Below are 23,413 nucleotides of genomic sequence, written 5' to 3' on the forward strand. Positions count from 1 at the left end.
TTAAATTTTATAGACTTTCTATGTCTCTTCAGAATATGAATTCTTTTTGCCAAAGAAACCATTTTTCCTCGCTTCTGAGTTGCAGTAGTTCACCCTGAGGAGACAGTCGTGGGGTCTGTGCAGAGGGAGGAGTTAATGAGATACATGCAGTCACTCCAGAAATGGTGGGTCCTATCCTTTGAACGTGGCAAAAGCATACCTTTGCATACTTTATAAATTTCAGTCTTTTCACTTATATTTGATAACTGTTACCATAGGATCATTGCAGTGAAATCCATCAGGTTTTACATTTTATAGTTCAGGTAACTGAGTGGGATTTACCCAAGATCACAGGGCAATCCCATATGTTTTCTCATAGCCATTGTTTTCCAATGACCACCATTTTAAAAATGCCATTTTTTGAACCCATTTACAAATTTTAAAAGTATGCATTTGAAGCTTAATGTTGTTTACTAATCAAGTGGTGTTTATTTTTTAAAACCCAATGTATAGAATCTGTCATAATTTAGAGACTCAAATCCTAGCTCAGTTCTCTATCCAGTGTAAACTACTTACTGATAGCAGCTCCAGAGTTCTGCAACCTTTCCATGAATTTCAGGCATGATAGAAAGACCTGACAGACTCAATTAGCCACATATTTTAAAAATGTTTTGACTGACTTTATCTAACTTTATTTTTCTCTTGAGAAAGCTGGTTTATCATCATCTGGTTCCAGATGTAGTGAAAATAGGCTCCCCTGGTCAGTTGGTTTCCATCTGTCCTACTGACCAGTACTGTTGGAAACCAGTTTGTGGGTTGATTTGTTTGTCCATCCATCCATCCATCCATCCACCCACCCAACAAATACTCACAAAATAGCTATAACCTCCCAGCAATGGGGATAAATATTGGATATCCAAAGGCAGGTGAGACTCAGTTCACCACCTCAGAGAGATCACCAACAATCACAGTCTAGGACAAACACAGTCCTATAAACCTATAACCATGGTTTATGGAGGTCACTGCTCTAAAAGTGGTGTGTTCCAAGAGCAGTGGGCTGACTGGCAACCTCTCGGATAATTCAGGCTTTCCAGAGGAAGCAATGCCTACTCTGCCACAGAGTAGAAGACAATCTGTCACATACACAGGCTGGACAGAAAGAGAGAGAAAGACAGAGTTAGTGAGGGGAGTTCATAACTAGGGGCAAGATGCCTAAGATGATTCCTGGATTAATCAAGGCAGAGAGTACAGAATAAAGGCTTTGAGGAGAACGATAATTATGGGTTGAGTTTGATGTGCCTGCAGGAAGTCCAGGTAGGGATGTCTGGTAGGTAAGTCTAGGACTCAAGAGAGGAGATCAAGTTCAGAGTTCTCAGTTTATCTAAAGATGGTTTGCAAAGCCAAAGCTTCAAAAAAGCGCATGGTTCAAAGAAGAGCAAACCTGCAGATTAATAACCACCTTTCTGGCATTGTGCTCCGCACCATAGACTGAGCACAGTTGTCTGCTCAGAGCTCACATCAGGGACTCTTGGCAACAATAACGTTCACTTCCATACACCTTTGGGAGTTGCTAACATGTTTCAGAGTTTGGAATGTCTATTCTGCTATTTCTTTGGTTCTGCCCTTTACAGGCCATTTTCATTGATCGATTGATTCTTTTAATAAGTATTTAGTGAGGGCCTACTACATTCCAGGCACTCAGGACGTAACCACGTACAAGGTAGACACAGAGATTGCCATATCATGGACACAGAAAATTAGATGGGACTCAACGTATGGGCACAAGTTAGCCTGGAGAAGGCATGGGTGGTGGTGTGGGTGTGGGAGGGGCAGGACATGTTCTAGGCAGAGAGAACTTTGTGTGATGGCTCTTTTGTGAGAAGGGGCATTGCATGGTTGTAGACACAGTTGGCCCAAGTGTGAGAAGCAAAAATGGGCTACCCATGTTGATGTGGGAGACTTTCTGGAGGCCACCTACCTGAGAGTAACCGGAAGCGCTGAAGGATTTTAAGTAGAATAGCAGCATGAAGAGATCAGACTGCATTTTAAGCAGACCACTCTGAGTCTTCCTAATGGATCCAGAAATAAGTCACAGGAATGAAATGAAGGAGAGGAGAGACCAGTTAGGAGCTGATGCAGCAGCCCAAGCAAGGGACCCTGGAGGCTGAGCCTGGAGGCCGGTGTCCAGGGGCAGGGCATGGGTTTCAGAGGCACAGGGCAGTTTGTGCCACCTGGTTGGAAGGGGAGGGGCAAGGGATCCTTGATAGTCAAGAAAAATGTGACGGTGCCGTGGCACCCGACAAAAGAAGTCAATCATCTGTCCCTGGTTCAAGGCCCTTCCTCCTCTGGACTTTGCTCATCTCTGAGGCCACATCTCCTCCAACTCACTCCTTACGCTGGCTGTGCCTTCCTGTTCTGTCCTGCTCTCAAACCTTTTTATAAGCAGCTCTGGTGGCTTCTAGCCTTCTGCCTCCACTTGACAATTTCCTACCCATGGCTCAGCCCCTCTGGGAAACTCCACCTTGTAGGCTTCCAGAGAGCCCTGCCAGTAGCTCAGTTTTATCTCATATCACGGGGTATTAAATTTTTGAAACACTGTAGAAATAACTATCTTTTAGGAGAGAAACTAAGTACTCTCTGGTGGAGTTGGGTCAGTCATAAACTCAGGACCCAGCGGCAGGCAGAGATGGAGAAGTAGGTCTCTTTTTTTTTTTTTTTTTTTTTCTTTTTTATAGTTTTCCAGTTTATTAAGTTTTTAATCTGAATGCCAGTGGAATTTCTTTCTCCTTTTTTTCCCCTCTTTAATTATTATTTTTATTTATTTATTTTAACGATTATACTTTAAGTTCTGGGATACATGTGCAGGTCTCTCTTTTTTGTGGGGGTGGAGGATGGAGTCTCACTTTGTCACCCAGGCTGGAGTGCAGTGGCTGATCTCGGCTCACTGCAACCTCCACCTCCTGTGTTCAAGCAATTCTCCTGCCTCAGCCTCCCAAGTAGCTGGCATTACAGGCTTCTGCTACCATGCCCGGCTAACTTTTATGTTTTTAGTAGAGACGGGGTGTCACCATATTGACCAGGCTGGTCTCGAACTCCTGACCTTGTGATCCACCTGCCTTGGCCTCCCAAAGTGCTGGTATTACAAGTGTGAGCCACCACGCCCAGCCAGGTATCCTTATTTTTAAAAAAAGAAATTTATCATTTCAACTTTTGTTTTAGATTTGGGAGTATTTGTGCAGGTTTATTATATGTATATATTGTGTGACACTGAGGTTTGGGGCACGACTGTGCCCACCACCCAGGCAGTGTTCTTAGTACCCAAAAGGTGGTTTTTCAGCCCTTGCCCTGCATCCTCCCTGCTCCCTGCTCTAGCAGTCCCGTGTCTGTTGTTCCCATCTTTATGTCAATGTGGACCCAATGTTTAGCTCCCATTTGTAAGTCAGAACACATGGTGTTTGCTTTTCTGTGTCTGCATTTATCCGCTTAGGATAATGGCTTCCAGCTCCACCCATCTTGCTGCAAAGGACATAATTTCATTCTATTTTTATGGCTGTGGGGTCTTCTTAAATATTTACTTCTTTCTTAATGCCTTTTAAAAATGTCAAAAATATATAACATGAAATTTACCATTTTAACCATTATTAAGTGTCCAGTTCTGTGGCATTAAGTATATTCACATTGTTGTGCAAACATCGCCACCATCTATCTCCAGAGCCTTTCATTTTCCCAAACAGAAAACTCTGTACTCCTTAAACAGTAACTCCTTTCTTGTCCTCCCACCTGCTGGTCATCTCTGTTTTACCTTCTGTCTATGAATTTGACTCTTCTGGGGTACCTCATATAAGTGGAATCATACAGTATTTGTCCTCTTGTATCTGCTTAGTTTTTTTTAGTGTAATGTCTTCAGGGTCCCTCCATATTATAGCATGTGCCTTAATTTCATTCTCTGTTAAGGCAGCATAGTATTCTGTTCTATGGCAATGCTCATTTTGTTTTTCTATCTATCTGCTGATGGATGCTTGGGTGGTTTCCTCCTTCGGGCTACTGTAAATAGTGCCACAATGAATGTAGGTGTACTGAGTATTGAAATTGTATGTTTATCTGTCATGTTCAATAGGTGATGAGAACTATTATTTATCTCATTTTTATACATTGTTTAACAATGCCTAGCATAGTGTAGACTCTGAACGTTAACATGAATTACTTACAATTGATTTATTTTATTTAACAAATATAAAGTACCAGACACCCCAAGTGCTTTAAAAAAATTAACTCATTTAATTTTACTAAAAACCTGTGAGACAAGGGACTACTGTTATGCCCACTGTACAGATGAGGAAAATGGGACAGAGTTTACTGAGTGGTAGAGCTGAAGGTTTGAATCCAGGCAAGCATGCCCTAGGTCTGGACTCCTGGCCACCCTGCTCTGTCCCCACCCTAAGCCAGGTGTCTGGGCTTGTGTACACATTCAGGTAAGTGGAAACCACAGGAATTGCTAGGGGACTCCAGTAGAGGGATGATTTTCATGAATGTGCTTTTACCTCAAGAAAGCAAAGGCTGATTTTTGGGTGCAAAGTTAGTTTGGCTAGAAGGAAGATCTGGAGATATAGCAAAAAAAGAAGAAGAAAAATACGCAAATGAAAAATCTAATCAACCAACCCAATTCAAGCCTACTTACCCATGTGTTTGAAAACTATGGCAGAGTAAAGGATCTAGGATGCAGCAGGTTATTAGATGATCAGAGACACAGCTGGTGGGATGGCCCATCTCTCAATTAGCACTTTTTCAATAATCTTTCAGGTAATATGTTGGTATTAGGGGTTTTAAGACAATAATGAAAGTATATTTAGAAACAAAATCTTGGAAGCAAGTCCACAAGCTGTGTAGGAAGGTGGACAAAGTGGGGCCCAGGTATATTGGATACTTCCCCTCGCTGCTGGCTGACAGTACGGCCCCCTGTACCTGAGCCCCCCACCATGTTAGCACCTAAAGCCCTCATCAGAGAGGAGGGTAAACTCCTGTTCTTTACGGTGACTCATCTTGGACCTCCATTATGTTTTCTGTCTGCTCAAAGGCACCCATGTCTAAATTCACCTCCACTCATGTTGCTTCTCTCCCCTCTTTCACTCCCATGGTGGTGAGTGCACAAGAGGTGCTGAGGTCCAGGGAGAGTCACCCAGGCCAGCCATGAACAGCTGAATCATGTCTGTTGTGGCCATGTGTTTATCACCAACACTGTTTCTGGCTCCATAATCATTGTCACTCAGGCTACTCACCTTTAACATCTCCTAGTGATAGCAATTTTTCCACCATTTCCTGGAGAACATTCCACTTTGGTTTCTTTGCTGATGCTGGTGTCTAGCTCTGAACATGGTCATGGTTGCATCAATGTATGCCTGACTGATGGTTGGTGATGTTTCCAGGTTCCTCGAGACAAGAGGCTGCTGTCTGTAAGCAAAGCAAGTGACAGCCAAGAAGACCAGGAGAAAAGGTATGGTAAAGGGACTTGCCGGCCACCCCAAAATAACTCTGTTTTCTGAAAATGATGTTATTAACTATGTGTTTTGTTCTTGAGATGGTTTAAGAGGCTTAGCATCTTCTGCCTGTCTTTTGAGTCTGGACCAATGCTAGATCTCTCAGTCAGGAGAGCAAATTACATTTTTGGTGATGCATCCAAAGCGTCTCTGCACCCTCTTCAAATACGCCCTTTCAAGGGGAGGCTTAAAATCCTGAGTCAGAGGTGAGATGCTAGCAAGATAGCCCACTGAGGGGATGAACTTTTCTGATCAACCCCATGGCATTATAACTGCAATTAGGCCGCCCAGGAAGTGAGACACCTGAAGGGTTGCTTTTGAAGATGGGGGGAGGGGAAAGAAAGGAGGTTGGGCTGTTAGCCAAGAGAGGTGCAGGTGAAGGCCGTTGTGAGGGGTATCTGCTGTCAGGGTGAAGGGGCAGGACAGCTGCAGGAGATCACTAGAGAACACCCCTTCCCTGCCCTCCTCGGTCAAGAACCAGCTGAAAAGCAAGGCACAGTCAGATAAATTGAGATTAAAAAAGGGGAAAAAATCAAAAGCAGCTTTATCTCTGATGAAGCCAATTGGAGAATGTGACTGCAGCTTGTAACGTTTCAGTCCTGATTTAGGTAATCTACCCATTCAGTCCCAAGCATGTCTTTGTACCATTTATGGCACTGGAGGGAGAATCCCCTTTCTTTGGCCAGGATGATTCCCAAAAAAGAGACAGGACCAGAAGGGATTGAATCACCCTGCACAGCTACTTCCTTCAAATTTTTTTTTTTTTTTTTTTTTTTTTTAGACAGGGTCTTACTCTGTTGCCAGGCTGGAATGCAGTGGTGTGATCTTGGCACACTGCAATCTCTGCCTCCCGGGTTCAAGTGATTCCCCTGCCTCAGCCTCCTGAGTAGCTGGGACTATGGGTACACATCACCACATCTGGCTAATTTTTGTAGTTTTAGTAGTGACGGGGTTTCACTATGTTGGCCAGGATGGTCTTGATCTTCTAACCTTGTGATCCACCCACCTTGGCCTCCAAAAGTGCTGGGATTACAAGTGTGAACCACCATGCCTGGCCCAAACTCATCTACTTCTTTCAAATTCATCCATCAATAAATTTCTTCTTTGCAGTCGGATAGAGAGAAGCCATAGTGTTTTTCTATTGGGAGTTCATCCATATGGAAATAAAATCCCCTGCTAGCACATATGTCAGAATCTGACCTGGCCTTGATAGGAACTGCTTGGGACATTACATCTTCTGTGATGAGCAGCAGGGGCCACTCCACCAACCAGCAGCCCTGTGCTGTGCAGCATCTCCAAGGTACAACCCTAGCAGAACATGAGGGCTTCCTGCATCTGATTCACTGTTCCATTAGGGATCTCCTGAAGCTCCACATTGCCCTCGGGTCCTGGGACATCGCTGGCAGAAGTGATGACAAGGAAGAAGAGGCTGACACTCTTCAGGCCCCAAAACTTTTCGTTGACCCAGCCAGTTTTATTGAGTTAAGCTTGTGCTATCCACTTAGTCCTGTGCCAGAATTATAGCAGGATCAGGGCAAAAACGTGTCTAAGACGTGCGCTGTCTACTTCTCTCAGGATGACATTACAAAGCAACAGCTGCTCATTGTATTTTAATGGTTATTTTTGTAATTTTTCACAGCATTTTTTAAAAAACAGTGAAATATAAACTACCTTGTATAGATTAATTATGACTTAGACTTCTCATTGAATATAATTTGGAAGGATATCATGATCTACAGCATATTCATGAATTAAGGTATCATGTGTTAACATAGTATCATTACAACTGTTTGTATACAGAAGATGCTACCTGGAAAAATAACAGAATCTCAATGATATGATCCAAATTTTCTCAAAAATATATTTAACATACCATTATTATCATTGCATTTTTTTCTCATAGTATAATATTTGGTTCAATTTCAAATTCTATTGCAGGTAATTAATATCTCACAATAATTCTTAGTTCGAATTACCCATTTTTTAGATGTCTTTGTGAAATTCTCTGGCATGAGCTTTGAAAGCTAAAACCGTTTACCAGAGACACAGTTACACATTTTAGGGTGGTGCTGAATCTGTTATTTTCTGGTGTTATCATAACATTCAACTGGATTTATACAATTCCATAGCTTGCTTCTTTGTTTGTTTATTAGGACACCAAAGCCAAAAAAAAATTTGGACTTGTATTCTTTCTTTAGAATTCATATGTGAATTCTAAAGAATTAAAGAATTAAGAAACTTGGCTCCAAATGGACTCTAACTATAGAGAAGTTGGTTACCTTTGAATATTTCGACAAAGCCAATGGGACTGTGTGTGTGCAAAGCTCAGAGTGGAAACTGGGCAGCAACTTTGTAGCCAACAAATGTAGACCAACTTATCTACTCCTAACCTGTAGGGGCCTATCCTCAGGTATTAGTGGTTATTTCGTCACTGAAGGATCTAGACTGACATGAGTTCGGGAAACCTGGGTTTTGATTAAACAGGTGAAGGAATGCTTGGACCTCTACTGGGTTCATGATGTTTGCAACCCACTCAGGGTGGTCTTGTTATGGCAATTTTATTTGTTTTTTTGTTAGTGATTTTATCATGGACTCTTGTGTGTATGTGTGTGTGTGAGAGGAATATTTATTAATATTCCATGCAATGTTTAAACAATGAGGTTTAGGAAACGGTAATGTAAATGGGTGGCCTGTGTTTTGGCAACCCCCAACTAGCTGGATTTAGATGAAACATAAATTCTAAAATTTCACTATTTTTTATGTACAGGATCGCTCTATTGATTTGACCACGAAAACAGGTCATTACTTAAAGAAAAAAGTATGTAGACTTGTGATTTTACTCCTTAGGAAATTATTTTCTAGACTTATTTCTTCCTACAGATAAAGTTTTAGATATCTTAAATATTTCTCTATTTGCTGTGATCATGTGGAGAAATTCTTTTCACAAGTTTTACTTTGAAGTTTCATCTGAAAAATCAAAGCTGAAAATATCAAGTCCTGCTTGGTAGTTAGGCAAGCTCAAAGGCTAATGGGCTTCCTTCTTTATACACAGGAGCCAGGAGAGCCCAGTTCTTGGAAGAACAAATTTTTTTTTTTTTTTTTTTTTGAGGTGGAGTTTCACTCTTGCTGCCCAGCCTGGAGTACAATGGTGCCATCTCATCTCACTGCAACCTCTGCCTCCCAGGTTGAAGCAATTCTCCTGCCTCAGCCTGCTGAGTAGCTGGGATTATAAGGATGAGCCAAGCATGAGCTGGCTAATTTTGTATTTTTAGTAGAGACGGGGTTTTTCCATGTTGGTCAGGCTGGTCTTGAACCCCGACCTCAGGTGATCCTCCTGCCTCAGCCTTCCAAAGTGCTGGGATCACAGGTATGATCCACGGCGCCTGGCTCCAGAAGAACAAATTTTAAGAGAATATTCCTCTCAATGAGAGATGCCAGAAAGCCCTAGAAAGCACATGCTAAATTTAAAAAAATAGAAACAAACAACCTAGGCAGCAGAGGAGGGGGCAAACCATGTATTTTCTCTCCATATCTCTCAGAATAATCCATAAATTAGTGAGAGGTGATCTCAGAATTGCACTGACCAGAGGAACTTTGTTAGTAAAATCATTTTGCTTTCAACAATAATTTTCCATTAGTGAGTTCCTATTTGTTTCTGTTCACTCCCAGACTTCTTTAGATGAAAGTATTTCATTCTAGTCTGGCAAGAATTAATTTTCCTACATCCTCTCCTTTCTCTCTGTACCACCCAGGTGGTCTGAGATCTGGGGAGCTCTTGCTTTACATAAGCCAAGCTACACCACTTCCTTAAGCCCTCAAAGGAATTCAGTACTAAGGACATCAGTGAGCTCATGTTCTCTCTCAATTTGGTGAAAATATTTTAATGATAAATTCTCATTATCTTATTTCTCCTTTAAGATGACCACAGAATGTTGAAAAATATCCTCACCACTTCCCAATTCTTCAAATTATTATATTTGTCCTCCTCCTACTTTTTTCTTTTTGTATTTTAAAATAAACTTTTTTTGGTAGAATTTTCAAACATATACAGAAGTACAGAGAATAGTGTAATAACCGCCCCCCCATACCCATCCCATTCTCCAGTTCAACACGGGTAAATCGTTGCCATTGCTTAATAGCTGCTTGATATTGACCTTTTCTCTCTTTCCCTTTCTTTCTTTTTTTCAAATTGCCGTAGTATTTAAAATAAATCCCCGTCATCATATTAGTTAACCTCTAATGACTTCCGATATGTATCTCTAAAAAAAAAAAAAGGACATTTTATTACATAAGCTCAAAATCATTAGCACTCCTAGCTAAATTAACAGTTCTCTTTTTTTAGAATTAACAATTTTTTTTTTTTTTCTGGCTCTGTCCCCCAGGTTGGAGTGCAGTGGTGTGATCTTGACTCACTGCAAACTCTGCCTCCTGGTTTCAAGTGATTCTCCCACCTCAGCCTCCCGAGTAGCTGGGACTACAGGCACATGCCACTATACTTGGCTGATTTTGTATTTTTAGTAGAGATGGGGTTTCACCATTTTGGCTAGGCTGGTCTCGAACTCCTGAACTTAGGTGATCCACCTGCCTTGGGCTCCCAAAGTGATGGGATTATAGGTGTGAGCCACTGAGCCTGGCCAACAGTACGTCCTTAATATCACCCAATTCCCAGTCCATATTCAACTGCCTCAAAATTCCCATTACCTTATAAATGCCTTTTTGGTTTGTTCAGGTCAGGATCCAAAGAAGAGCTACTCATCATACTTGATTTTTGTGACTTTTAAATCTTATTTAATCTAGAACCCTTCTCCCACCCTTTCTGCTTTTTCCATGCCTTTGACTTGCTGACAAATTTAGGTCAGTAAGATGTGCTGCATTCTGGTTTGTCTGATTGCTTTTTTTGATGTTAAGTCATTCTTTCTGCTCCTGTATTTCCTAAGTGCCAAAAGTTGGTTATGAAGGTTTGATTAGATTTAGGGTCAGGTTTTGTTTCATTTTGTTTTTGCTTTGTTTTTTGAGACAGAGTCTCCCTCTGTCGCCAGGCTGGAGTGCAATGGTGTGATCTTGGTTCACTGCAACCTCCACCTTCCGGGTTCAAGAGATTCTCCTGCCTCAGCTTCCTGAGTAGCTGAGACTACAGGTGTGCACCACCATGCCCGGCTAATTTTTGTATTTTTAGTAGAGACAGGGTTTCACGATGTTGGTTAGGCCGGTCTTGAACTTCTAACCTCTCGATCTGCCTGCCTTGGCCTTCCAAAGTTCTGAGATTACCAGCCTAAGCCACCGCATCCGGTCCTTTTTTGTTTGTTTTTTTACAGTGGGGCCGAGTACTTCAGGTTGCATGACACCAGTGGGCGCATGGCTCACTCGTGATCCTGCTTCTAGTGACGAAGAATCCCATTGCATTTCGTTGTGAAGTTTGCCAGCCCCCTGTCCCTCAATGGCATTAGCATCCAATGATTATTGCCTGCATTGGTTATTTTATTAGGTGTTGCCGAATGGTGATTTTTCTAATTCTATCATGTTGCGGGGGCGGGTTTGAACACACAGAAACTGCCTTGGCACGAGTGAAGCCCAGAGTAATTTGAGTGGAGGAGAAAACCGAGTGCAAGTCCTAAAGACTGTTCCAGTGAACCTTTCTCTAAATCAAGATCACCTGGAGAATTCCAAGCGGGAACAGTACAGCATCAGCGTCCCCGAGAGCTCTGCCATCATCCCGGTGTCAGGAATCACTGTGGTGAAAGCTGAAGATTTCACACCAGTTTTCATGACCCCACCTGTGCACTATCCCCGGGGAGATGGGGAAGAGCAACGAGTGGTTATCTTTGAACAGACTCAGTATGACCTGCCCTCGCTGGCCACCCACAGCGCCTATCTCAAGGATGACCAGCGCAGCACCCCAGACAGCACGTACAGCGAGAGCTTCAAGGACGCAGCCACAGAGGTGAGTCCCAGGCTACATTGGCCGGAACCCAAACACAGAGCCCCTAGCTAATTTCTTTTCTGTTTCCCTTCAAAGTGTGATAAATGAATTAAGCAGTGAGTTTTAGTTTCAACTAGTTTTCTAAAACATGTGTTTGTTGGTAGTCTGGCATTCTTTCTAAACAGATACTAATAAACCTATCTATGTCTGTGTGTGTGGAGGATTATTTCTGTTTTTTCTTGATTCTTAGATGATGGATTTGTTTGTTTGTTTTCATTTTAGTCTTAAGATTAAATATTTATGAGGAATTAAGAGATATTTGTGTGGAAACTTCTGCTTTGTAAAGTTTTCACCTTGATCTTCTCTAGTTTGTAACCTTCCAAATGGTAGGTAGCTTAAGGTAGGGCTTGTCCATTCTTTCTTAAAAAGCAGTATAACTTTGGCCCAGCATGGTGGCTCACACCCGTAATCCCAGCACTTTGGGAGGTCGAAATGGGTAGATCAACTGAGGTTGAGAGTTCGAGACCAACTTGGCCAACATAGTGAAACCCCGTCTCTACTAAAAATACCAAAAAATAAAATAAAATAAAATAAGCCAGGCATGGTTGCGGATGCCTGTAATCCCAGCTACTCAGGAGGCTGAGGCAGGAGAATCACTCGAACCCAGGAGGCGGAGGTTGCAGTGAGCTGAGATTGTGCCACTACACTCCAGCCTGGGCGCCAAGAGAGAAACTCCATCTCAAAAACAAAATAAAACAATATAACTTTAAAAAACCTAATCTGATAGAATACTCAAGAAGGAGAATTTGCATTATCAATAATCATGTGTGTATATGTGTGTATTCTTTCTATCTTACAAATAGAGAATATGTATTCTTCTCAGGAGCCCATAGGACTAACAGAAGCAATTTTCTTGGCTTGTTTGTTTTAAATTCACAAGTTCTAAGTGCACAGTTGAGAATTTTGGTAGTTGTATACAATTGTAAAACCAACATCAGAAGCTAAGCATAGAAAGTTCCCTCGCCATAAAATTTCCTTGAACCTCTTTGCACTTGAAGCCCTCCCTGGTCCCCTTGCATTTGGTGAGCATGGATCTGCCCACTGTCACCACAGTTTTGCCTTGTCTAAAATTTCATTTAAATGAAATGACAGAGGATATAGTCTCCTATTGTGCCTTTTTTGCTTAGCAAATTTTTGAGATTCATATATGTTGTTTTTTTGTTTGTTTTTGAGATGGAGTCTTACTGGGTTGCCCAGGCTGGAGTGCAGAGGTGAGATCTTGACTCACTGCAACCTCTGCCTACTGAGTTCAAAGGATTCTCCTGCCTCAGCCTCCGGAGTAGCTGGGATTACAGGCATGCATCACCATGCCTGGTTATTATTTTTTTTTTCTTTTGTATTTTTAGTAGAGATGGGGTTTTACCATGTTGGCCAGGCTTGTCTTGAACTCCTGACCTCAGGTGATCCGCCTACCTTGGCCTCCCCAAATGCTGAGATTACAGGTGTGCGCCACTGCGCCCAGCCTTGTTGCTTGCTTTAATAGTTGTTTTTAAAAATTGCTGAGTAGTATTTCATAGTGAGTGTATATCACTATAGCTAGTCACTAGTTGATGGACATCTGGTTGCTTCTAGCTTTTGGCTATTATGAAAAATGCTGCTATGGACATTCCTACTTATATTTTAAAGTGGACATACACTTTGATTTCTCTCAGGTAAATACTTAGAGCTGGAATTGCTGGGCCATGTGGCTCATGTATGTTTAACTTTATAAGGTAGTACCACACGGTGGTTCAAAGTGGCTATACCATTTCGTTCCTACCAGCAATGTATAAGGATCCCTGTTTTCCACACTGTTGCCAAAACTTGGTAACTTTTAAACTTCAGCTCTTTTAGTGGATATGTGATGATGTTTCATTGTGCCTTGCATTTGCATTTCTTTATGTGTAGTGATGTTAAACAGCATTTCATGTACTTATTTGGCCCTTCCTATAACTTCTTTTGTGAAGTGTCTGTTCAAATTATTTGTCCAATTTTTAAATTGAGTTTTCTTCCTTTTGTTAAGTTTTAAAAGCTCTCTATATAATGTGAATATAAGCCTTTGATTAGTCACATATTTTGCAGTCCATTAGCCTTTCTTTTCTTAATTTTATCTTTCCATGAACCACAGTGTTTAATCCGATGAAGTCTACTTTATTAATGTTGTCATTTATAGTTTATATTTTTGTTATTTAAGAAATCTTTCCCTAACCCAATGTCACACAATTTGTTTGCTTTTTGTTTTTCTTTAGACATTTATTAGTTTTACCTCTTTCACTCAGGTTTTTGATTTATTTTGAAGTAATTTTTATATATGATGTGACGTAAAGATTGAGACACTTTTCTCCATACTGATATCCAGCCATACTGATTTTGTTCCAGCACCATTTGTTAAAAAGATGATCTTGTATTCATTGACTTGCCTTGGGTTCTTGGTAAAACAGCAATTTATGATATAATTGTAGGTTCTTTTTCCAAATTTTGACCCAGAATAGGTAATGTGTATTTTTATTAGCTCAGGTCAGTTTCTTTACCATTTAGGAGCAGTGTCTCTGATTTGAGATGGGAGTCATTGGTTCCCTATTTTTCAGCCCACTTTGGCCAGTAAAAGACAAGGACAAAAGGGGAGAATGCGTGGTTTTCCACCTAAAGAGGAGTGAGTTTAGTGGCAGTGTGACAATGTCTTCAGCCTGCTGCCTATTTAATTTCCATTGGGGCAAAATGCAGCTACCTGAGCTTGATATTTCATCTTTAAATAATAGTATTTAAAAATAATGAACATTTGATAGGTATTCACTATGTACTGGGCATCATTCTAAGTGATATATAAGTAAGCCTCACAAAAGCTCTATGTGGTAGGTACTATTATTGTCATCTCTATATTCTAAATGAGGAAACTGAGGGACAGAGAACATAAGTATGCTCACGGTCATTTAGCAGTAAGTGGGAGGGATGGGACTCAACCTAAGCTGTTTGGCTCCAGAACATAAATCCTTAATCATACCACTGCACACTCAGGGAAGACTGGGGCCTTCTAATTCTCAGTAGTTCCATTGCTTAAGACAGTGATTCACCAAAATCTTTTTAAAGATATCTGACTGTCCTTGATCCATCTCAGAGTTTTTTTTTTTATCTTTCAGGTGAGCAAAGAGTACAAAATGTTGGTGAGCAGGGACTAGCTCTCTGCAAAGTTGCAGAGAGCAACTCTTATTTATTAGGGCATAGAAGTTGCACTAGCAGCCCTGCCACTCCTGGCACCAGTCATTTCTGAGTGCCTGCTGTATTCTGTGGAATCAGAGAGTGATGAAAGTGACACATGATAAATTCCTTGTCCTTAAGAGTCTGTCATATTTATTGGGTTCTGGTAGCTTTACAATCAGACTTTCAGTGCCCTTGAAATTTAAAAAATGGTCTTAAAATTATTTTTTCTTAGCTTCCTGAGTCATATGGCTTAAAATAGTTAGCAAACTTCCTTGTTTTCTTTTTTTAAACTGAGTGAAGGATCTTGTAGAGTCTTTGGTATTGTTGATTATTTGATTTGCTGTCAAGTAGTCAGGGGTGTTTCTGTAGGAAAAGCAAATAACTGAAATTATCACTCTGCAATCCCACGTGAGATACATGCTTTTTCACCAAAAGATTTCCACTGATTTTTTTTCTCACGCAGTGTAGAAATATTCCATTAGTCACAGAGGAGTGTATGGACATGGTCCAATGTCAATGGAATCATCATGCTATTTGGGGGATGTGTTATCAGTTATGTTTGTGTTGTAGATAAAGAGGCTTGTGAAAGGAAGCTATTGTATTTTGGGCTTTATTTTGAAGTAGATTAGAAAGTAAAGAAACTTACCAGAAACTAAATATAAAGACTATTCCTACTGATTTTGGTTGAGCTGCTCTCCTTGTCTTGTAAATCAGTGTTTACATGGCATATCATATTTCAGCCTGATGTAAATTAAATTGAATGACCTTCTATGATCTTTAGCTATTTTATTGCCAACTGTTATAAGATTAAGTGATTTCAGAGTAATTTCATCAAGAAAATTTCATTATGGAAAATTTGTCTAAACTCATTTATTCTAGGCAAACTATTAAAATATCTAGAACCCTGGTTGAATAATCCAATTTCTTTTGCCATTTGAGGCCAGTTCTTCTGTGTGTATATGCATGTGCACATGTAGTGGTAGCAGGGAAGGGAGTAGTTTGCCTAAACTCAGGCTAAGATTTTTGAAAAGACAGTGGCAGCATTTAGACTGGGAGTGGTGGCTTGTGCCTGTAATCCCAGCACTTTGAGAGGCAGAGGTGGGAAGATCATTTAAGCCTGTGAGCTCACGACCTCTGTCTCTACAAAAATACAGAATAAAGAAATTAGCCAGGTGTGGTGGCATGCACCTGTAGTCCCAGCTGCTTGGGGGGCTGAGGCGGAAGAATTGCTTCAGCCCAGGAAGTTCAGGCTGTGGTGAGCTATGATCATGCCACTGCACTCCAGCTTGGGTGACAGAGCAAGGCCCCGTCTCAAAAACAAACAAAAAACAAAACAAAAAAATCATTTTAATGGATGAATTTTAGCTAATTTGATTTATATTTTATTCTACATCCTCTTTGTAATAACGTTTGGCAAATATGTGTTGATTTATACTGGGTGTTAGGCATTGTGGTGATGTGGAAGCTTAAGGCAGAAGGCATGTCTGGTCTCTGCCTTCTAGAAGCTTACAATCTGTCTGTATGTGTGAAGGGAAATAATGATAGATGCCATTTATTGAGTTCTACTCTGTACCAGCCACCATGGCTTATGCATTTTACTTCTAATCCTTACTACCATCCTGCAAGGAAGGTGTATTATTTTTCCCATTTTACAGATGAAGAGACAGAGGTTGAGAGAGGGTAAGAAACAAGCCAAACATCATCCCACTAATAAGTGAAGAGTATAGTTGATAAATGTACATTGGAGTAGTAATTAAGACCAAAAATGTTTCAGGAAACATTTAAAAATTAAGAGTTGGAAGAAATTTTATCAAAAATCATATAGATACATAATCATAAGAAGAAATAAAAATGGAAGAAAGAATTTGTTCATTCTGTACTATAATTTTCTTTAAATCAGTTAACAATAGTTTCTTGTTTAGGAACAAAGAAACACCAAGATCTCAGTGATTTAATACAATAAAATATTATTTCTTGCTAATAAAGTCCTGATACATGACTGCACAGCTTTCTTCCAATTAGTGACTCAGGAATCCAGGGTCCCTGCATCTTGTGACATTATCACCTCTATATGTGGTTTCCAGTATCACCCCAGCAGAGGAAGGGAGGCCATGGAGATGGCATACTGACTAGTAAATACTTTGACCTAGTCCACATCAGCTCACATTTCATTGGCTAGAACGAGTCACGTGATCAACCTAACTGCAAGAGGGCCGAGGAGTTTAATTCTCCCATTAGTCCTCTCACGTGCCCAGGAATTGAGAAGAACTATTTATGAGTGAACATCAGAGAGCTTTACTGTGTATTTCATAATTAACTCCAGGCACATTATTTGTAGAATTAACATAGTTTGCAGAGCATCTTGGAATGAAAGCAAGAATGACTATTTGTCATTATCTGGATAGATGTATGATCATTAGTCCATTGATTTTATATTTATGTAGTCTGAAACTGGAAGTGATCCTGGATCTAAACCCTATCCAATTTGATTGATTGAAAACTGGTAGTCCATTTCTCCCAACACATTAAAAGGATAAAAACATGGCCTCACTTCTGATTAATGCACCCAGTTTTATTATGTTTATCTTAAGCATGATGCAGTGGCTATGATGCCACCAAATTTCTATCACTTTGTTAATGTATTTTAACATCAAGCAAAATTTTACAAAATCTGTAACATTTACATTTTATACTTTAGGAAGATTTAAGTTTCTTTATATGTAGTCAAAGTTGATAAGACCAGATGACCCATTATTTAGATTAACAGAGCATTTACCCACCTAATGCATAGAATGTCTATGAATGTCCCAGTTCTGTTAAAGCTGTTATTTAACTTTGCAGCACCATTTGACACTGTTGATCACTCCTCCCTCTTGCAAATGCTCTTGGCTTCGGGTCCACAGCTTCAGTTATCATCTGTGTCCAAAAGACTTCCAATTTTATTCTCCAGCCCAGTCCTCTCTTCTGAACGAATAATCTTTATTATATTTAACTGCCGATTTGCTTTTTTACTTATCCCAAATCTAACTTACGATCTTCCCCGTGTTCCCCTTGTGCTCTCCAGCTTCATAAATGGCGCTGCCATCTTCTGGTTGCTCAAGCTCTACCTTTGGTCCATCTAATCCATTATCAATTCTATCAGTTTTACATTCTTAACATCTCTGAAATTCATCCATTTGTCTCCACTGTACTTCACCATACTGGCCCAAGCTCTCTCATTATATCTGTCCTCTAATATTGCCATTTCTGCTTTTGTATACTGTGCCTGTGATAGTCTTTTCAAAATGGAAATCTGATCATATCACCCCCTTACTTAGATCTCACTGCTCTTAGGATTAAAGATCTAAATTTTTTTTTTTTTTTTTTTCTGAGATGGAATCTTACTCTGTTGCCGAGGCTGGAGTGTACTGGTGCTATCTCGGCATACCACAACTTCCGCCTCCCCGGTTCAAGTGATTCTCCTGCCTCAGCCTCCTGAGTAGCTGGGACTACAGGTGTCCACCACCACACCCAGCTAATTTTTTTATTTTTAGTAGAGACAAGGTTTTGCCTTGTTGGCCAGGCTGGTCTTGAACTCCTGACCTCAAGTGATCTGCCTGCCTCGGCCTCCCAAAGTGCTGGGATTAGAGGCATGAGCCACCATGCCCAGCCAAAAATCTAAATCTTTAACAGGTTTATGAGGCACTGCCGAGTCCGCATCTCAAATGCTGCTCCCATCTTGTCTCATACACCTTCTTTCCTTCTGCTCTCTGCTCTGGGCTCCAATAACTTCTGTGAACCTCATATGTCCCATTCTGACTCAGGACCTATGTGTATGTTGGTCCATGGGGTAGAATCGAGCTGTGCAATACCATACCCACTAGCCGTGTGTGATTTTTAAAATGAAATAAAATTAAGAATTCAGTTAATCAGTTCCACTATGTTTTATGTGTACATGCACCTAGAGGCTACCATATTGGACAGTGAAAATATAGAACACTTCCATCATTGAACAAATCTCTATTGGACAATACTGCTCTAGAATATTCTTTACTATCTTTCTATACCCTTCCTTCTATGTGACTTCCTTAGGGAAGCTCTTTTTATTCTCTCACTCCAATTCCTACTAGAATCAGTTCTTTTTTTTTTTTTTTTTTTTTCCCATTTATTTATTTTATTGCATTTTACATTTTGGGGTACATGTGAAGAACATGCAAAATTGTTGCATAGGAACACACGTGGCAGTGTGATTTGCTGCCTTCCTCCCCATCACCTACATCTGGCATTTCTCCCCTTGCTATCTCTCCCCAGCTTCCCACCCCCCGCCCTCCCTCCCCTATTTCCCCCCAACTGACCCCAGTGTGTAGTGCTCCCCTCCCTGTGTCCATGTGTTCTCATTGTTCAACACCCGCCTATGAGTGAGAACATGCGGTGTTTGATCTTCTGCTCTTCTGTCAGTTTGCTGAGAATGATGGTTTCCAGGTTCATCCATGTCCCTACAAAGGACCCAAACTCATCGTTTCTGATGGCTGCATAATATTCCATGGTGTATATGTGCCACATTTTCCCTATCCAGTCCATCGTCGATGGGCATTTGGGTTGGTTCCAGGTCTTTGCTATTGTAAACAGTGCTGCAATGAACATTCGTGTACACGTGTCCTTATAGTAGAACGATTTGTAATCCTTTGGATATATACCCAGTAATGGGATTGCTGGGTCAAATGGAATTTCTATTTCTAGGTCCTTGAGGAATCGCCACACTGTCTTCCACAATGGTTGCACTAATTTACATTCCCACCAACAGTGCAAAAGTGTTCCTATTTCTCCACATCCTCTCCAGCATCTGTTGTCTCCAGATTTTTTAATGATCGCCATTCTAACCGGCGTGAGATGGTATCTCAGTGTAGTTTTGATTTGCATTTCTCTGATGACCAGTGATGATGAGCATTTTTTCATATGTTTGTTGGCCTCACGTATGTCTTCTTTTGAGAAGTGTCTGTTCATATCCTTTGCACACTTTTGAATGGGCTTGTTAGTTTTTTTCTTGTAAATCTGCTTTAGTTCTTTGTAAATTCCTGATAATCAGCCCTTTGTCAGATGGGTAAACTGCAAAAATTTTTTCCCAATCTGTTGGTTGCCGATTCACTCTAATGATTGTTTCTTTTGCTGTGCAGAAGCTGTGGAGTTTAATTAGGTCCCATTTGTCTATTTTGGCTTTTGTTGTCAATGCATTTGGTGTTTTGGTCATGAAGTCCTTGCCTACACCTACGTCCTGAATGGTTTTGCCTAGATTTTCTTCTAGGGTTTTTATGGTGTTAGGTCTTATGTTTAAGTCTTTAATCCATCTGGAGTTAATTTTAGTGTAAGGTGTCAGGAAGGGGTCCAGTTTCTGCTTTCTGCACATGGCTAGCCAGCTTTCCCAACACCATTTATTGAACAGGGAATCCTTTCCCCATTGCTTGTTTTTGTCTGGTTTGTCAAAGATCAGATGGTTGTAGAAAGGTTGTGTTGCCTCCGAGACCTCTGTTCTGTTCCATTGGTCTATATCTCTGTTTTGGTACCAGTACCATGCTGTTTTGATTACTGTAGCCTTGTAGTATAGTTTGAAGTCTGGTAGTGTGATGCCCCCCGCTTTGTTCTTTTTGCTTAGAATTGACTTGGCTATGCGGGCTCTCTTTTGGTTCCATATGAAGTTTAAGGTGGTTTTTTCCAGTTCTGCAAAGAAGGTCATTGGTAGCTTGATGGGGATAGCATTGAATCTGTAAATTACTTTGGGCAGTATGGCCATTTTCACGATATTGATTCTTCCTAACCATGAACATGGGATGTTTCTCCATCTGTTTGTGTCCTCTCTTATTTCGTTGAGCAGTGGCTTGTAGTTCTCCTTGAAGAGGTCCTTTACATTCCTTGTTAGTTGTATTCCTAGGTATTTTATTCTCTTTGTGGCTATTGTGAATGGAAGTTTGTTCTTGATTTGGCTCTCTTTAAGTCTGTTACTGGTGTATAGGAATGCATGTGATTTTTGCACATTGATTTTGTATCCTGAGACTTTGCTGAACTTGCTTATGAGTTTCAGGAGGTTTGGGGCTGAGACGATGGGGTCTTCTAGATATACAATCATGTCGTCTGCAAATAGAGACAATTTGACTTCCTCCTTTCCTATTTGAATGCCCTTTATTTCTTTTTCTTGCCTGATTGCTCTGGCTAGAACTTCTAATACTATATTGAATAGCAGTGGTGAGAGCGGGCATCCTTGTCTGGTGCCACATTTCAAGGGGAATGCTTCCAGTTTTTGCCCATTCAGTATGATATTGGCTGTTGGTTTGTCATAAATAGCTTTTATTATTTTGAGATACGTTCCATCGATACCTAGCTTATTGAGTGTTTTTAGCATAAAGGGCTGTTGAATTTTGTCAAAGGCCTTCTCTGCATCAATTGAGATAATCATGTGGTTTTTGTCTTTGGTTCTGTTTATGTGGTGAATTACGTTTATAGACTTGCGTATGTTGAACCAGCCTTGCATCCCCGGGATGAAGCCTACTTGATCATGGTGGATAAGCTTTTTGATGTGCTGTTGCAATCGGCTTGTCAGTATTTTATTGAAGATTTTTGCATCTATGTTCATCATGGATATTGGCCTGAAGTTTTCTTTTCTTGTTGAGTCTCTGCCGGGTTTTGGAATCAGGATGATGTTGGTGTCATAAAATAATTTGGGAAGAATTCCCTCTTTTTGTATTGTTTGGAATAGTTTCAGAAGAAATGGTACCAGCTCCTCTTTGTATGTCTGGTAGAATTCAGCTGTGAACCCATCTGGACCTGGGCTTTTTTTGGGTGGTAAGCTCTTAATTGCTGCCTCAACTTCAGACCTTGTTATGGGTCTGTTCAGGGTTTCGGCTTCTTCCTGGTTTAGGCTTGGCAGGAGGCAAGTGTCCAGGAATTTATCCATTTCTTCCAGGTTTATTAGTTTGTGTGCATAGAGTTGTTTGTAATAATCTCTGATGATGGTTTGAATTTCTGTGGAATCTGTGGTGATATCCCCTTTATCGTTTTTTATTGCATCTATTTGGTTATTCTCTCTTTTCTTTTTTATTAATCTGGCTAGTGGTCTGTCTATTTTGTTGATCTTTTCAAAAAACCAGCTCCTGGATTTATTGATTTTTTGAAGGGTTTTTTGTGTCTCTATCTCCTTCAGTTCTGCTCTGATCTTAGCTATTTCTTGTCTTCTGCTAGACTTTGAGTTTTTTTGATCTTGCTCCTCTAGCTCTTTCAGTTTTGACGATAGGGTGTCAATTTTTGATCTCTCCTTGCTTCTCATGTGGGCACTTATTGCTATATATTTTCCTCTAGAGACTGCTTTAAATGTGTCCCAGAGATTTTGGTATGTTGTGTCTTCATTCTCGTTGGTTTCGAAGAACATCTTTATTTCTGCCTTCATTTCATTGTTTATCCAGTCAACATTCAAGAGCAAGTTGTTCAGTTTCCATGAAGCTGTGCGGTTCTGAGTTAGTTTTTGAATTCTGAGTTCTAACTTGATTGCACTGTGGTCTGAGAGACTGTTTGTTACGATTTCCGTTCTTTTGCATTTGCTGAGGAGTGATTTACTCCCAATTATGTGGTCAATTTTAGAGTAGGTGTGATGTGGTGCTGAGAAGAATGTATATTCTGTGGATTTGGGGTGGAGAGTTCTGTAAATGTCTATTAGGTTTGCTTGGTCCAGGTCTGAGTTCAAGTCCTGGATATCCTTGTTAATTTTCTGTCTGGTTGATCTGTCTAATGTTGACAATGGGGTGTTAAAGTCTCCCACTATTATTGTGTGGGAGTCTAAGTCTCTTTGTAAGTCATTAAGAACTTGCCTTATGTATCTGGGTGCTCCTGTATTGGGTGCATATATATTTAGGATCGTTAGCTCTTCTTGTTGCATTGATCCTTTTACCATTATGTAATGTCCCTCTTTGTCTCTTATGATCTTTGTTGCTTTAAAGTCTAATTTATCAGAGATGAGAATTGCAACTCCTGCTTTTTTTTGCTCTCCATTTGCTTGGTAAATCTTCCTCCATCCCTTTATTTTGAGCCTTTGTGTATCCTTGCATGTGAGATGGGTTTCCTGGATACAGCACACCGATGGGTTTTGTCTTTTGATCCAATTTGCCAGTCTGTGTCTTTTGATTGGGGCATTTAGTCCATTTACATTTAGGGTTAATATTGTTATGTGTGAATTTGATACTGCCATTTTGGTGCTAGCTGGCTGTTTTGCCCTTTAGTTGAGCTGGTACTTGTTGTTCCTTTATATGTGTAGAGCCTCTTTCAGGAGCTCTTGTAGAGCTGGCCTGGTGGTGACGAAATCTCTGAGTACTTGCATGTTCCCAAAGGATTTTATTTTTCCTTCACTTATGAAGCTTAGTTTGGCTGGATAGGAGATTCTGGGTTGAAAGTTCTTTTCTTTAAGGATGTTGAATATTGGCCCCCATTCTCTTCTGGCTTGTAGGGTTTCTGCTGAGAGATCTGCTGTGAGTCTGATGGGCTTCCCTTTATGGGTAACCCGACCTTTCTCTCTGGCTGCCCTTAGTATTTTCTCCTTCATTTCGACCCTGGTGAATCTGACGATTACGTGCCTTGGGGTTGCTCTTCTTGACGAATATCTTTGTGGTGTTCTCTGTATTTCCTGGACTTGAATGTTTGCCTGCCTTGCTAGGTTGGGGAAGTTTTCCTGGATAATATCCTGAAGAGTATTTTCCAGCTTGGATTCATTCTCTTCGTCGCATTC

General features: G+C 40.6%; 1 protein-coding gene across 1 annotated transcript in view; it reads left to right on the top strand.

The window, feature by feature from the left end:
* The window catches only part of GRHL2 (grainyhead like transcription factor 2), a 190,658-nt gene that overhangs the window by 54,226 nt on the left and 113,019 nt on the right, over positions 1-23,413 (top strand). Inside the window, exons 3-4 of the mRNA XM_032247908.1 lie at positions 5,403-5,470; positions 11,061-11,500. Of these exons, the coding sequence (XP_032103799.1) occupies positions 5,403-5,470; positions 11,061-11,500 (508 nt within the window). The remainder of the gene's footprint in view (positions 1-5,402; positions 5,471-11,060; positions 11,501-23,413) is intronic.

Source organism: Sapajus apella, unplaced genomic scaffold, assembly GCF_009761245.1.
Source record: "Sapajus apella isolate SASKATOON/1434 unplaced genomic scaffold, GSC_monkey_1.0 scaffold3, whole genome shotgun sequence".
Lineage (NCBI taxonomy): Eukaryota > Metazoa > Chordata > Mammalia > Primates > Cebidae > Sapajus > Sapajus apella.